Source organism: Salvia hispanica, chromosome 6 (genome assembly GCF_029641045.1).
Source record: "Salvia hispanica isolate PSC_SH4W2 chromosome 6, Shi_PSC_v1, whole genome shotgun sequence".
NCBI lineage: Eukaryota > Viridiplantae > Streptophyta > Magnoliopsida > Lamiales > Lamiaceae > Salvia > Salvia hispanica.
The window spans coordinates 24737567-24755338 of record NC_142697.1 but is presented as its reverse complement, the minus strand read 5'-3'; the positions used below and the strand labels follow the sequence as shown (position 1 = coordinate 24755338).

The window sequence follows — 17772 nt, the reverse complement described above, 5'->3', positions numbered from 1 at the left end:
ATAAATGTAGAAGACTAATTTTGAAAATAGGATAGCTAAGCGCTTGTCAAAGTCGTCGGTTCATGGTTTACTAATCGAATCGATTTAATAAATGTAGGAGACTAATTTTGAAAATAGGACAGCACCTATTAAAGTCATCGTCTACTAATCGAATCAATTTAATAAATGTAGAAGACTGTAAATGGAACAACTAAGCGCATGTCGAAGTCGTCGGTTCATAGTTTACCAATAGAATCGACTTAAAAAATGTAAAAGACTAATTTCGAATCTAATAAGATTAAATACTTACAAGTTTACAAATAATAGCAAATATAACAAAAATGTAAAGTTTTTATTAATGAATCATAAAGCAAGAGAAACGATATACTATATACTTTGGATAAGCATCATCCGTGAGCACCACGCTTGTTTAAGACACAATTAACGATGTTTATTTTGTTTTATACATTTAGTTTGGTTTCAATACATTAAAATATATTATTGACATTTATAATTTTACGATTTTAATAAAAATTTGAAGCTCGATTTGTCATTTTAGTTATCTATTTGAAGTTATAGATAACAAACAAATCGAGATTTGAATTTTTAAAAAAATATAAAAATAAAAATGTCAATAATATTCTTTAACGGATGATGCTTAAACAACAAACAAATGGTCAAAGAAAATTGTAACAAAAACAAACAACACTAGCTGTGGTTTCGATGCTCATATAACTATATAAGTAATAACATATCATTTCTTTCTCTATAAAGTCGTAATACTAATAAATTGAAAATTATAAATTCAAAGGCTAAAAGTAGAAGAACCGTATGTGGCATGATTTGTGGTCTAGACCGTACATTTTTTTATTTTTTATATTTTGTACTATATTTTATTTTCTTTATTGTTTTCCTATTTTGTATATTCATCCTTTATTTATTCCACGATTAATAGCTAATTATGAAAAATTTCACAATCTCTATATTGATTTAGTAAAATTAAATTAAATTAAATTAAAAAATGAAGACATAATTATTCCCCTCGATGAACATCAATAGAATTTTGGAGATCATTGGATATTAATGGATTCGATAGAAAGGGTTGTCGATAAAAATTTAAGTAGAAATTTCGATTGTGTATTTTCCAATTTTAGCATTATAATTTTTAAAATTTTAATCTTCTATTTTAAAATATAGAAATTTTACATTTTACATAAATTCATGAAATTGCAGATTTAAAAAAAGTAGGTGGTTGGACCACCAATAGTTAAAGTCTGATCTCATTTTGTGGTATTTGGATTGTGAGCATTTGTTGGCTGGCTTAAAAATCAATCAAATATCAGTTCTATACTTAATCAACGGCCGATTATTTGAAGTCCTCATTTTTTGTAGGAATCAAAATTATCTCTTGATTACTACAAAAATCATATAATAGGAGTATTAAACAAAAAGAATATCAGTAATAAAATAATAAAGGGTATTAATTCTATTATTACGACATACATATAAAATATGATGCATCTGCCGACTTTAACCAGTGTTTTAAAAACCGGACCGGACCGGCCGGTTCGATCGGTTCGACCGCGAACTGGTAAGTAGTCCGGTCCGGTTTGCTCATATAAACCGCCTCCACATTGAGCCGCCTTGAACCAGTGAAACCGGCCGGTTGGACTGGTTGAACCGCGAACCGGAAACCGGTTTTCACTAAAAATGCTTAAAATTTTGTTGTCAAAGAGGCTTGAACCCAAGACCTCTTGTCAAATTAGTAACACCTTTACCACTCCACCACAATGCATTGAGTGATATGACATGAACATTAACTAAATTTATATATTAAACATGATAAATTTTTATTTACACTAACTTATAATCCAAATTTAATAAATAATTATTAATTATATTATCTATAACTATATTTAGCACTCACTAAATTTTAATATTATTTATATAATCAGTTATACATAAGGTTTAATATTTTTATATATTATTAATTGCATTTTGTTATTTATTGAATCTTAATGTATATAGTATGCATTTACATTTTATATATATGTTATATTATTGCGTCAAATAAAACATATTTTGAAAAAAAATGAACTTTATTTGTTTTCATCATAAAATATCAACAAAATTTTAGTATATTTAAAATATATTTTACTATAAAAAATATTCGTATAAATTTAATATTCAATATATTTTACTACTATTCTTTGTGTAATATATTTTTATATAAGTATACATAATGTTAAATGTGTTTTAGTAATAAATTATTAATTACATTTATCATTCATTATTTAATATATATTTTATATATTATATATTTAATTATATATGTTTATAATAATATTCCGGTTCGACCAGTGGTTCGACCAGTGAACCGGTTAAACCAGTGAACCAGTAACGACGCCGGTTCGTCGGCCGGTCCGATTTTTAAAACATTGACTTTAACAAACAAAAGCAACTTGCCATCTCTCGCAGCTAGCTAGTTGTCAATCTTGATTCTTGAGATTAGTAAGTAATTAGCAATTATTCTATGATCTTAATTAGCCATTTTTAGTTAGCACTTTCTGATTGGCTAATCGTCATGCTGTATCGCGGGGGGGTGGGCCCCACGAGCTGACACTTGTGGGTTAGGGTTTGCTGATTCCTTTTAGTCTTTCTTTATTTTCTGTAACTTTTTAAGGTTGAGGGTATTCTGATGTGGACTATTTGCCACCGCGTTTGGGGTTTAATTACCATAATGGGACCGCCCACTCCTGGTCACATCTGATTGGCTGATTCATTCTTTTTGAAAAAAATAAGCCTTAAAACATGTATTAATATGATTGGATGTCGCACTTACACGTGGTGAGGTCATCTTAATTTGGGATTTGACCTATGATACTATTTTTAATTACCATTATTAAGTCGCATTCATTTCCTATTAATGCTCCCTATTAATTATAGCTTTTTACGGTTTTTTGATGGTATATTTTGGCCTTGATGAGGCTACTTAGTGTATACAAGTTACAAACTAAGTTGCAAAAGGATTGCTACAAAATAAGAATTGCTTACTTGCAAATTATTTTTGATACACAATGAAAGAAGTAAATGAAGCTGGTCCATGTCAGCCAATCTCAAAATGTGGATCAATGAAATCCATAAATGGGCCCCCCTCATCGACCAACTTTGTATTCCCAAACGCATTAAATGGGAATATCATTTACTTTCCATATCATTTTTTTATTAATTTGTAGGAGTATTTATTTTGGTGAGTATTGAACTAGGACATGTTGGTGGATCCACGCATGTGCACAGATATATATTTTTTAATCATACAATTATTATTTTTAAATTCCTTATATAGTAAAAGTAGTAATTTTATTTTCTTTAAACAATTCCAGGCCGAATTTAAATCAAGAAATTCAACAAAAGCTTGCATTAATATTACTATTTGTTAAGCTTTAGATATACAGATTATATAATAATAAATATTTATACGATATTTTTTTATTAAAGGATGAGTGTGTCAATAGTTAGATTCAAAATCAACTTGCTATTTCATTATTGGCTCTATACAATTGTTGAATATTTGGATATGAATAAGTCCAGGTCATAACCTGTCTCATCGTGAGATTATTGTCTTACACAAGACTCCCACACAAATAATATAGATTTCAATATAGTGTTAATATATTTTGTGATTTATAATATCACTAGTAACATTATGATGAAAAAATCATTTATATTATACAAAAATCATGATTTCTAAGTTATTGCAGACATAATTCTATAGAATCATACCATATACCTACAAATAAAATGGATTTAATACAATTATCATACTAATTCATAATCTGATATTCATATCATCATTTTTTTTTTCTTACTTAGGGGTGGGGGTGGAGGAATGGTCGAACGGTGAATTTGAAATTGAATCATAGAACTTTATAGTATAGACCTAAAGACAATAGCATTTAATGTTTTTAACCACAAAATAAGGGAGAAAATTCATTTAACAATAATACATAGTATATGTAGATATGGCATTTACTTATTTGAACTGCTAAATTGAATTGTACCTTTAGTCTGGACAAAGTTTTGCTAAAAATTAATTGCACATTGCCGTCAGCCTAATAAGTTCTCTTCTGTTGCAAGATGTGACGAATTTATTTTACAAGCTGTTTTTATTAAATTCATTTGTGCGTTAGATGAGTGTGTAAAGTCATATACTTGGAAAACTAAACTTTAGTAGTATTAAATTTATTACTCCTTTCGTCTCAGATTAAGAGTCATTTTTTGCCATAAAAGTTCATCCAGTTTAAGAGTCACTTTTAGAATTTTCCATATTTGGTCATACAAAAATTACATAAAAATGTCATTATCTACATTAAAATAAATCAAAACAAAAATCAAAAGTCAAAAGGGACCCACCTTCAACCAACTCCAGCATCTCACTTCATTTATTAGACACTCTATCATCTCACTTCAATTATTACACACACCACCATCTCACTTCATTTATTATACACTTTAACTCTTTCTGAAAATCTGAGCCATAACAATAAGTGACTCCAATGTGGGAAGGTGGGACGGAGGGAGTATTCTTTAGTCGTCGATTTTCTACACACGGCAAATCCCAAAGTGCATACATTCACAATCTAATTAGATATAGATAGTGGATTAAGCACTTATCAAGTTCGGCCATGGAGCATATTGGAATCATTAATTGCTCATATTTTATTCTATTAGTACAAAATTTAAGAAAAAATATATATAAAAATAGTATTATTTTATTCTATTACATATTAAATTTAAGAAAATATAAATATAAGTAGAACAGTAGTAATTATTTTTCTTTGTCTTTTCATTTACCTCTTTCCTTCCGAGTTGCTCTTAGTTAATTTGGTTTCAAATTTTTTTGTGTGAATTTTATGAAAGAAAACTAGATTTATGTTCATTTAAATCTTTTACAAAAGGTTGGTGCAGTCTGCAGGTAGGTTGATATTTCCGTTAATTTTATTAGCCACTTTATTGCAATTATTATTATATACACATTAAATGTTTTTACACAATTTATATGTATATATATTGGAGTGGGAACCCTAAAGATTGTGAGTACGTTGGATCATATTTATTTACTATGTATCTCCTTATTGCATAAACACAATATCTGAGTTCAAATACATAAAAATAATAATAATAATAATAATAATAATAATAATAATAATCTATTTTTATGCATTAAATTTCATTGTAAATTTATTAATTTTATATTTATTGTGCAATGTTCTGAATAATGACTTAAATTGAAAGTAAAACATTATACCAGTTTTTCTTAATTATATACAAAAAATGGTTTAAGTGCTAAACATAAGAATTGATCGATCACAGTTAAATTGTCTTTTACTACTTATTTATCAAATTGATATACAGTATATATATTTTTTTACTCCTACTATTTATATTCAAAATTAAATGTTGATTATTGTACTAATTATATACCGATTATAGTACTAATTATTTACCGATTATTGTAGTATAGGAGTACTAAATAAAGTGACCGCCTAAGCTGACAAATCCACTTTCTAAAATCTAACTTTTGAGTGGTTTCAGGTTTGTAAGCTGTGGGCATATTTTTTAAAGTATACTCTAAACAAGAATAAAAATTTAAAACAAAAACCTAAGCCTAATACTGATTTTGAACCCCTACAATATGGAGTACTAGTATTTTGCTACAAAGTGTAACAAAATTATAAGTATATGCCAACAAATTAAAGAGAAAATTGACTTGCAGCAAAATCAAGTTTTGGAAAAAATAAAAAAATGGTCCTTAATCTTAGGGAACTTTACCATCAATTATAACTATATCCATAAGCTATACCAATCATAACAATGATATATTTAATTTTTTACATATTTGTGGGTATTGTTATTATTGTCAGATCTAAGTTTGCAAACATATAACATACATTTCTTTACCTAGACACGTATGATATGATTTGTATCTATCATTTTGTGGGATAAGATAGCATATAAAAGCTATATATTCACAGGCCCCAAAAATCACATCAAATCATGAGAGGTGGGAACATAATAAAAGTAGTCATTTTTAGATACATTAACCTCTTTAAAGGTTGCTAAAGCTCAATCAAAATCTTATAATTAGTGGTTGTATGGACAACACACCACATATTTCTCAAAATATTCTCAAATGTATTTATGCCATTTCTTAATTTTTTTTCCTATTCACATGAGTATTATATTTTGGAAATATATATCACTAATTGGAAAATACTCCAACGTTTAACTTTTGTTTGAGTTATCCATTTTAAGTGTTTAGTTGTGTTAGTAATTTTGTAATAGACTTTGACTTTTCTATCTTTCTAAAAGTATATTTGGAGCAATACACTTTATACTTTTAATTAGAATTTCGATACTTAAAAGTTCAAACACGCTTTTCTTAACATTCCTATTCAAAAGAAATTAAATCTTCTGAATAAGACGAGGAGGTTACCTATTAGTGAAATGTGGTTAGTATGTAACTTGCTGTGGAATGAATAAATTATGAGTCATTATAATTGAAGAAAAGAAGGTGGTAATTTCAAATTATGCTTAACGTGTTGAAGTGGGATTTGTCTTTTTATTGATGGTCAAAACAGTTGTTTTTAAGCCTTAATTTTTTTTTCTTTTATTTAGATATTTTTTAATTTCTTGCTGGAAGCTAAGTATATTTCCAAAAATAGTTGTATAGCTCTTGTTAGATAAAAAAAAAAAACAAATAAATGACGATAAAACAAGGAGTAATTTAATTAGTACGGTGTTTTTGTTAGGTGTTTCGCTTAACCATGCACGGAATAAATGGCTAATAATTACTTAATTAAAAAAAAATATCACGAATAACATAGGCACACAAAGAATTATACTATTACAAGAATAACACGTGAAAGAATCGAGAATAAGGGTACAGTCGGATTAAAAGTAGTATTTTTTGAAGAATTCAAAAAAGAAATTTATTCAAAAAACAAAATTTATTTTAATATAGAAGTACTTATTTGAAGACAGGAAAGAGTAATCATCATGTTATTTATAGTGAAGGTGAAAGCTATTATTAGTGAATGCGATGAGAATGTTAGGTAATAGTGTAGCTATTATGAGTAAAATGTGCTTCCACAGTCCAATTATTTTATCTTTTTGAGACAATATTCATATTATAAGGGTGTGTTTGTTTATTGGTGTTTTTGATTCCAACGTAGCCTCCACTCCCCATCTTTTTTAGTAACTTCGAGCCAAATCAATATAGTAATAATACCAAAATAATTTAAAAGTAAAAAAATAATAAAATTACAATTTCGAAACGATAATCACAAAATAAGGTTTCTTTCAATATTACCAAATAAGGTTTGACATTGAGATGAATATCATAGTATATCACTTTTCAATTACTGTACAAGTGCGATGCATCAATCAAACTCTATCATGCTTGCTTTAATTATTCTCTGTTTGCAAACTTTAAATTATTGACTTTAATTTTTTAACTTTTAATGTAATGGAATAAATAATTGCGAAATCAACGAACCAGAATTTGTGGAATTGCTAATTGGATGTGTTCTGAAAGACTTGTGAAAATTATGAAATTTTACCTGTTTTACATGTCCCAATTCACAATCTTATTCTATATAGATATTTCTATTGATTAAAAATCAGAGAACTGACAAAATATATAATTCAGCTATATCATTCAATCAATTTGATAAGTAGCTAAGCTTGGCAAATATTTATGCTACACTCCATTCCTTTTGAAGATACTTAATTCTGTATGACATTTTCTACCCTTTAATTAATACCATCGAATAATTTGAATTCAAATCAACAGAGCAACAAGATTTCATGTAACGGACAGTATACTATATAAAGTTTCAAATCAAATACTCGCATTAAGTACTTCCTTCGTCCCATATAATTTGGGACACTTTGATCCGGCACGGGTTTTAAGAAATCTAACGAAAGTGAGTTGAAAAAGTTAGTGGTGGGACGTGAGTCCTACTTTTAAACTATTAGTTTTATAATAAAATATGAGTATGAATGAGTTAGTGAAATATGAGGTCCACTGTCAAAAATGTTAAAAGTGAAATGGGACAAATTATATGGGACGAGGGGAGTACATAAAAGGCGTATCCAAAAATGAAAAAAAAAGTTAAAATATTAGGTATTAATTTAAATGACACGTGTAATTTTTAAATAAATAAAACTGATAGGTATGTCAGTATGTGTTACAGTAACGGTGATATCAGGAAATGATATTTGGTCATATTATAAGCTATAATAAGAATATATTCTCAATTAATAAAACGATAGTAATAGACTGGTATTAAAAGCTAGAGAAATGAATAGCGAAGAAAGGAAAAAAGTATCTTTGAAATATTAGAGAGATGCAGATGATAATATGGGTTAAATAGCACAAATTTTATTTTTAATAATATTATCTAGTTCTTGGAATAAAAAGGTGGATGCCGTATCACAATATTAAATTCTTGTTCAGGAATAGTATTAAATTGCTCGACAATTAAGTTTTAATCATTCTTAGATTTTTTGTGACTTTAAAATTGATAATAGTAGTATTATTTGTTTGAGAGAAGTGGGCCCCTGCATGGGGTATGGGCCCACTATCTATAGTCACTTTCTTTGGTAAATGTGTCCAGTTTTTAAGATTTTACAAACTTGATGCGTGGGCCCCATGAGCGGTGAGGCATCTTCATCATCTACTTACAAATCATGCTATTACCCATCAACAATAGATAAACAAAATTGGAAATAATACAAATTTTAATAATTAATAAATAAAATATTAAGAGATAAAAAGAAATAAAATGAGAAAAATAGTGTCAGTGAATTATGGAATCATATTTAAAATGATGTAAATGGCTAGTACTTATTTTAAAATTATCGTATTTAGAATTAATCTAATTTTAGTGAATAAAATGATAAAGTTAATCTCTTATGTAGACGGGGATAGTAATATTGATTATTGACAATCATGCTTGAGAAAGAGAATAAATTTGACCATGCTCCACATATATAAATTCCCATCTCAAATAGAATGAGAGGAAAACAAAGTTAGTAAGTACTCCCTCCGTTCAATAGTAGTAGAGTCATTTCATTTTATATGCTCGTTTTGAGAAAATAATAATAAATAGTTAAAATTAAAAAAAAGTAAAAAAGATACATAATAATGTAGATAAGACTTTTTTCTAAAGTATTTTTCTCTTACTTTACTCTTTCTTCACTTTAACTATTTATTTCTACTATTATTTTTCCAAAATGAGTATAGAAAATGAAATGACACTACTACTGTGGACGGAGGGAGTATAATTATTTATTATATAAATGAGTTTTGAATTTGAGTCACTCAAAAAATGTAAATTGTAAATAATACTACTATTACTCGAATTGTAAATTGTGAATGACACGAATTTTAATAATTATAGTAAAATAAGAGATAGATTGATTAAATTGTGAAAGTAGTGTTAGTGAATTGTTGAATCATATTAAAAATGATGTGGAGGATTAATATTTATTTAAATTTTTTCATATTTAGAATTTGTTTAATTTTAGTGAACACTCAAAAATGATAAAATTAGTCTATCTTTTGTTGACTAGGACAGTAATATTGATCATTGACAATCATGCTGGAGAAAGAGAATAAATTTTGCCATAAATAAGCTCCACATATACAAATTCCCATCTCAAATAGAATTAGAGGAAAACTGAGTTACTATGTACTCCTACTATAATTCTTTATTATAAATTAATGAGTTAGAATTTGAGTCACTCAAAAAATATAAATATCACACAATTTTACTAAAATATCTTTAATTATAAAAAAAAGTACATAGTAATAGTCGATAAGTTGTTTTAAAATTTAGAAGGCCAAAACATAAACACATGGTATTTTTGATTAAATAAATAGTTTATGATGTAATTAAATACTTTTCATATATATTTTTAATAAAATAGGTATACTTTAAGATTTAAAATGGTGTTGATCCTATAAAAATGTAAAGTTACTTTAAAATGTATAAGCGGGTTCATTTTATTGCGCTATTCCAATTAAAGGTTGATATAATTACAAATTAAGAAAAATAAAAAAAGTATTAATTCTTAAGGATTCCAATATTTTTAAAAATATGGTTATATACTACTTTCCAAACTTTTTTGATAATATAAGTACTACATGTGTGTAAGCAAAGCAATAAACAATTTTATCAATTTAATATTTACAAAATTCAACTATATTTAGTGGGTGGATTTCGGTTCTTGTCTCCCATCTTGACGTATTCATGTACATCACATATATAAAAAGAGTACAAATGAAAGAAGACAATCTCGATCAGGTCGAAGGCATTAGTTATTCACAATTTCCTTGTTTGGAAAATCCAAAATATATTTTAGAATAATAGGGTATTAGTATAATTTATTTATCCAGACAATTAGAACTCGAATTTCATGATTCTGCCATTTATTATTTTTATAATACGTGGTATATGCAGTAAATTCTTTACCATATTTTAACATGTAGACTATTAATATAAACTAATTTCATATAGATAAACGAAGACAAAAACGTCACAAAAGTAAATATTCAGAAAAAAGGATGATCATACTTATCAGTTATCAGATACAGTAGTAAAAAGAGACTTGAATGCGTTTGACTGTATAACAACGACATATATGTGCTACTAAGGTCAACAGCTAGAATAATTTATTCCTATTAAGGTTCTTGTTAGTATTTGTTATTTTTAAAAAAAATATTTATAGAAATAAGAATATTTGTTTGATAAAAATTGAAAGTAGCAAGGCAGCGATGAACATTATTATTTCATTTTGACGAGTGAAAATACATTTGAAATAATTCAAGTCATAATATTTAATCAAAATTAAAAGTCTGAACACAGCGATGGGACCAAGAATCTAGTAATCAACCTCAGTATCTAAGATCTATTAAACGTCCAATCAATGAGACCACTTACGTGGGCCCAACTAGGCCCATATATTACATGATGGGTTGAGCCCATTCGGCATAAGTTGTCACACCCTTTAAAAATAAACTAATAGCGTGGATTAAAATAAAAAATATTGCTAGAACTCAAGAACAATTGCATTAACATAAAATAACTGCATTTGAAGTTAAAATTAGCTCACTTGGAAAAAAAAATAAAATTTGCATCTAAAATTCAAACCCAAATCTGCATTCATTCATCATACATTCTTCACCATCCAAAAACTGAAAAAACATGCATTGTCATCTGCAGTATTTCTCCATACTTTGAACTTGGAAGATTACCTCAAATGTTCATATGTTACATTATGTGCATGACTTGTATAAGAGCTTCCTTCTTGAGGAGCAACGGGCTGTAAAATTAAAAATTCTTTCATGGAGATGCAGCAGTTAGCATGAGAAATGCTAATCTTGAAACTATCCATCTCCATTCTCTTATAATGCCTCCTAGTGGAGTGTAATAGATTCACAGATCCTACCATTTAGGTCTCACCAGAGTCAATCACAGGCGAAGATGGTGATGATACCGATTTCCCTTTGATATCAAATGAAGTCCCCCCATCCTTCATTTTCTCCCTATTTGAAGTTCTTAGCAGCTGGAGCTGGTTTTGCAGAAACTGTACAAAGAGTTAGAGAAAGAGAGATGTTTCTGTTAGTGCGCCCTTAAGCTAGTTTGTAGCAGGAAGCAATTTTAAAACCTTCAGATGTGTAAAACAATATTGTGATGCAGTAGAGCAGTCAAATGAAAGTACCTCAATCTGGTGCTCGATTAGCTTCCTTTGCAAATCAAGTTGAGACTCTGATGAACTCCCATCTCCAAATCCCGAGTTGAAATGTGGGAACTGATTCGGAGCCATAGCATAATGTGGGAACTGATTTAAGGTTGTTTCGGAAAACTGTTCAGTCACTTCACTAGCAGCACCCTCCCTACCATCTCTTGCCATTATCGAATGTTGAAATACTTGCGCAGGTGAGGCCAATCCAGGTGATCTGTATGTTTATATGCTGCCTTATTAGTATCTCCCCTCTCAGTTGAAAAGGAACAAAAAACGATGTTTTCAAAATTTTTAACAAGAACTATGCAAATAGAAAACTACATTAACACAGTGAAATACGTTGCTAAGGAAAATAAGTGAATAATAAATGCTAGAAAGGTCAATACCGCATTAGAGCATTTGGAGAAGGATAAACAAAAGATTTTTCATATAAGGAGGCGGCAGCTGCTGCTGCTTGGAGTCTAATCTGATGTTGACTGACATTATCATTTGCCACACCATCACCACTAGATCCTTGTGTAGAAGTACCAGCCGTACCAGTTCCTGTCCCAAAACAGTGTTAACAAAATGAACTATGGAACATGTATGTCAATACGATTCTCAATGCATAGCAGAGAAGCCACGATATGAAGTTAAGTTCCACATTACAGAGGAAAAGTACAAGTGCTCCAAGGAAATTTAAGCTCAATGACACTAACATGCCTCTAGCAACAAATGATTCGAGAATTGATATCACTGACAGAACACCATACCTTGCTGCAGGCTATTTATCATTGTTGAACTCGTAGATGTCCCGTGCTCAGGTGGTATAACAAGAGCCCTGCATGTAGGGCATGTGTTTTGTCTTTCCAACCATGATCTGAGGCAGTTCACATGGAAAAGATGTCCACATACAAGTTTTTTGGCTGCAGTCATCTCCTCTCGACATATAATGCAGGTTGCGTCATTTCTGCGTGTGTACGAAATTGTAAGAAATTAGAATTAGAGTTGCTGGCAGCTATTAAATATGAAAATTGAAAAACGCACATGCCAAAATCAACTTACACACTGAGTTCTTCAGGGCTTGCGTCTGGGAAACGATCATTCATATTCGAAGTGACCCTCCGGTAACGTATATAATCAGCCACACGGATTCTAAAGTTGCGGAATGTCTCGTACAGCTCGCGGATCAAGTGAAGAGGCACACCATAGTTCCTAAAGGACATAAAGGAACAATCAGATTTAGACACTCAGTGAGGAGCCGGGATTCATGCACTTTATGTACATGGAATGAGAGCGGGTACTGAAGAATCAGATGAGAAGGATAATTGTGTTTTAACCATCTTTTCATGAAAATTATACATAGCAATACCCAAATTGGAGCAGAATGAAAGAATTAAGCCGAACAGGTTGCTTACAAAAAGATGATGAGGAAGAAACACATGCATAGAGTCAAGTGCAGCAAGTCTCGGATAAGCTCCAAGTAAAATGTGCAGACAGCCTTCTTTTCCCATTGTCCTTCCATAAGCATGTCACTGACATGGAACACATACTTCACGAAGGTTGAGAGGGTTGTTGTAGCCAGTATAATGTATCTGAAAGGAAAAAACGTTTGCAGAACACTTGTAAATTCCCTATTTCAAACAATTTTTTCTAGATGGAAGTTCAGAAATATGATTAACAAAAGAAACCAAACCATAAGAATCAAGACTTACTCAAATGAAAAGAACAGTGCAACTGAAGCTTGTCTGGTTTCTAATAAATGATCAACTGAGTCATACAGAAAGATGCCATCAATAAGGAGTAGGAACACCATGAAAGATACAATGCGCACATGAGATAGCTTTGGAACCATTGGAGTTGTTTCTATGTATTCCACCCTCTTTTGGGCCAACCAATGCAACGATTTAATCAGAAGCAAGGCTGTAACCATTGCAAGAAATGTAACTGAAAAATCTTGTCTAAAAATAGTTATTGCAAACAATATTTCCATGACCTCCCGCCATGACTGCTCATTCAGCCTCTCGACCTCTGCTTCACGGAGTGAACCAAGGAAGAGTTTCTTGGTCAATTGCCACAGGATGCACATAAAAACCAATCCCATATTCAGAAGAAGCACTAGACTGATCTTTGAGGTCGACAAGTAAACCATTGCAGGATAAAATTGGCCTCTGCTATCAAAGGCATGGTAAATAATAGCCAATGCAGCTACCACACTGAACCCAGCATAAGTTTGCAGCTTCATCATTTCAGTTAGACTCTATTCATAAAAAATGCCAAATCAATAGTCAAAATCTGCCAGAAAGAAACGCAGGTTAGGTTGATTGGTAGGAAGGTTCCACTGACCGTTTGTCAAATTGCATATTAAGCAGATTCTCAAACCTAAGTCTACAATGTCTTGAAAGTGTAGAATCATATATTGTCCTTTAAAATTCTCTCACAATAACCACCAAAAGGAAGAAACCAATTATCAGACATATACCATTCCTTAAGACAATAGTACTACCAAACCTCATTATTCCTGAAGCATGTTTCATTCTCGCTTGTAATGCCAAGCATTTTCTACACAATATATTGACTTTGCAACGCAATTTTAAAATGTTGGATGGAATCAATGTCAAAATGAAATCAATACAAGATTTTTTAGGCGAATAATTCTTGAAACACGTAAAATGTTGGATAACTCCATAATATGTGTAGTCAGAATCATACGAACTCAATAGAAGCCTAGTTTTTTTTACCTTTACAGGAAAAAGTCCAGCAATTCCAATTTCCTAACTGGAGCCAAAAAATGAGGGGAGAATCAATTAGCAAAGCGATAAGAACATACAACGAAACATAATAATCGAAGTTCCATTCGAAAATCGCATCAAACGCTGAACGGCAAAACTCATTTCTGACGAATTTACCAAAGTTGTATGGCCAAATTCTTGGCAGAAACGAAAGTGAAAATATTGGGGGAGGAATTAGCATGGAGAACATGAAATCAAAAGGCACTCACTTTGAAGAAGAAATCCCAAAAAACTTGGCCGATTTACAGAAATTGATCTATTGTCTATTGCTAAAATTTACATGAAATTTAAAGCTGAACGATCATTTGACAGGTTTCGCGGGGTTGGGCGACAATTGAGGTGAGGTGTTACATGTTACGTGTCACTTATGTATTGGCTAGAAAATTAACCTGCCATGTCAGCAGATGTAGCTTCCAATCTGGGAGACTGGAACAGGAGATGTAGGCCCAATGGGCTCTGCCTTTTTACAACAATGGGTCAAATTATAGTCTTTAATTTTCTTTGAAGAAAACCCCCCCGTTAACTAAATGCTACTCCCTAGGGACAAATTATAGTCTTTAATTTTCTTTGAAGAAAACCCCCCCGTTAACTAAATGCTACTCCCTAATCCCTAGGAGGGCATCCGCAGCGCATCTCATCGCTGTCTCGATGAGATCGAGACAGCGATGCAACACTCCATCTCGTTCCGATCTCGTCTTCGGCTCGTCGCGCGTCTCACGCGGAAGAACACGTTGGCGCTACGCGTGACGTCCACTCGCCGCCCGCGAGTGAGCGTCGTACTTATGACGTCATAATTACATTTTTTTTATAAAAAAATCAATTTTCCAAAATATGAAAAAAAACAAAATTTACAAAATGTTAAAAGGTAATATTATCGTTCAACGGTCATTTTTTTGGGGGGGGGGGGGATTTTAAATTGTAATTTTATTTTATTTAATGAAATGTGTTTTTATTAATTGAATTTGTTGGAAAGAAAAATAAAAAATGAAATTGAATGAATAGTTAAGGGATGAGATGGTTTTTTTTTTTTTTTTTAAAAAAAATCCTAAGAAAGGATAAAATTACAACTGAGGTCAAGAGGGCTCGAACTCGGCACCTCATACATTGATGTCTAAGCTCCTTGCCGCTAGTACAAAGGCTCTGGACGAGATGGTTAAGAGATGGAGGATTGCAGGTGATGTCTCTTAGTTATATATGGGGTGAAAAGTACAGTGAAACGCATGAATAGTGAAGAGATGAGATGGTTAAGAGATGCACAAGAGACATGGATGCGGATGACTTGATACTTTTATTCCTTTTAGGCCATCCACAATGGGGTGGAGGATAGCCTGGACGATGCATCCTCCCCACCCCTTCGTCTGCGCCCGATATATACTCCGCGGACGATACGCATCCTCCGTCGTATCGTCCACGGTTTCGTCCGCCCCACTGTGGACGACGCGGACGATGCCGCGAACGATAGAACGTGTTTTTGTTTTTTTTTTTTTTTTTTTTTTTTTTTAACTTTCACCACAACGTTGTTGGACACGCACAACGCCCTCAGGCAGACGAACGACCCGGCAAGTCGCATACCTCCAGGATATGATCGACGGCCTCCGCCGCAAGTTGGGAATGCTTTAGACTAGCCTCATCATGTGTAGTGCACTTGTTTTTTATTTCAACTTTGAAACTTTTTTTTTAATAAATAGATGTAGGATTTGCCTTAATTGTGGTGCTTTTTATTTATTTATTTTGCTTTATATATTTGCAAATATAATTAAATACAAAATAGAAAATTATAGGGCGGATTATATGGCGGGCTATAGTCCGCCCCATTACAGGTGGAATGATAGGAGGATAGAATGATGATGTGGCGAAACATAGGGCAGGATTTAAGTCCGGGCTATCCTCCGCCCCATTGTAGATACCTTATAAATACATACTTTATGATATTTATAATATGAATGAATGTATAATTATATAGTATCGTAATGAGATATTGCTACATTGTTACACAAAATGAGAAAATATATTACTAGACTTATTAGGGACTACTAGTGCACATGATACACGCAATACAACATTAAGCATATATTTAATACCTAATCCCGTAATTAATACTATATATAATTAATAGTACTTATTTCATTTCATAGCTATTGTCATCGATGTTTTGAGTAGAACTGTGTCCACCCAAGTTTTCTTTCTATGTTGAAATATGCTATATACACAACGCTAAATTCTAGGCAAATCAAACTTGTTACTATTTCTTCTTAATAACTGAAATAGAATAAATAAAACCATGATTGATCCATTATGTATTGTGCTACTTATTGAGACAACGTGCGCGGTACTATTAAGCCTTTTATAATGTTGGTTACAGTTCACAAATCAAAATTTTAAGATTAAGAATCCAGAATTAATTGATTGTTAATTCAAATTTATAATGTTGGTCAGGTCAAATCAATCATCCATTATTGATGCAAGGTTGGTAAATTAAATCTACTCAAATTTACCGAATTTTTCGTATATCTCTTATTAGCTTCTGAGCTTGAATCTACAATCAAGAACGAGAGAGAACTAGATTTTTGTGTGAGAGAAAGTGAATCTTGTTATTCCAATATCAGTGAGTGTGATTACAAAATTTGGGGAAAAAAGAATAAGAGCAATCGACTAAGAGTAGAAAAACTAAGTCTGATCTGACGGCTCAGATCTAATCTTAGCATCAAAACTAATCCAACGGCTACTGCTTGTCACAGCTAAAGAACAAGTCATTCTTCTCTTAATTCTTCCTCTTTGACTTGAGCTGCTGATTCAGCTCTCATTTCTGCTCAGCAATGACAATCATCTAACAAATCTCCACCTTGATTGATCACTTGCTGTCTGAACTTGGTTTGCAAAGATTGATCAGATTCATACAAACTCCAAGCTTCCCTTTCTGCAGCGGTTTTGTCAACATATCAGCAGGGTTCTCTGATGTATGAACCTTAAACACCTTTACTTCCCCCTCTTCTATCTTTTCTCTGATAAAATGCATCCGCACGTCAATGTGCTTACTTCTCTCGTGATAAACCTGGTGTTTTGCCAAACATAGAGCACTGCTATTATCACATCCAATAGCTACAGTGTCTTGCTGTACACCAAAGTCATTCAGAATTCCCTTCAACCAAGCACTTTCTTTTACAGCAGCTGTTAGTGCCATGAATTCTGCTTCAGTCGTTGATAATGC

At 31.3% G+C, this 17772-nt stretch overlaps 1 protein-coding gene across 2 annotated transcripts; it reads right to left on the bottom strand.

The window, feature by feature from the left end:
- Positions 1 to 11160: 11160 nt before the first annotated feature.
- Positions 11161 to 14882, bottom strand: LOC125204350 (ERAD-associated E3 ubiquitin-protein ligase HRD1B-like). 2 transcript variants are annotated; one of them, XM_048102980.2, is made up of 9 exons: positions 14774 to 14882; positions 14514 to 14550; positions 13488 to 14067; positions 13191 to 13367; positions 12838 to 12987; positions 12546 to 12742; positions 12180 to 12336; positions 11770 to 12007; positions 11161 to 11634 (listed from the first exon to the last, which is right to left on the bottom strand). In XM_048102980.2, the coding sequence occupies exons 3-9, from the start codon at positions 14018 to 14020 to the stop codon at positions 11500 to 11502; spliced, it is 1587 nt and encodes a 528-aa protein (XP_047958937.2). In that variant the 5' UTR covers positions 14021 to 14067; positions 14514 to 14550; positions 14774 to 14882; the 3' UTR covers positions 11161 to 11499. The 2 variants fall into 2 exon arrangements, with proteins under 2 accessions (XP_047958937.2, XP_047958938.2); XM_048102981.2 differs by having other exon boundaries at positions 13488 to 14032; positions 14774 to 14863.
- Between the last annotated feature and the right edge of the window lie 2890 nt (positions 14883 to 17772).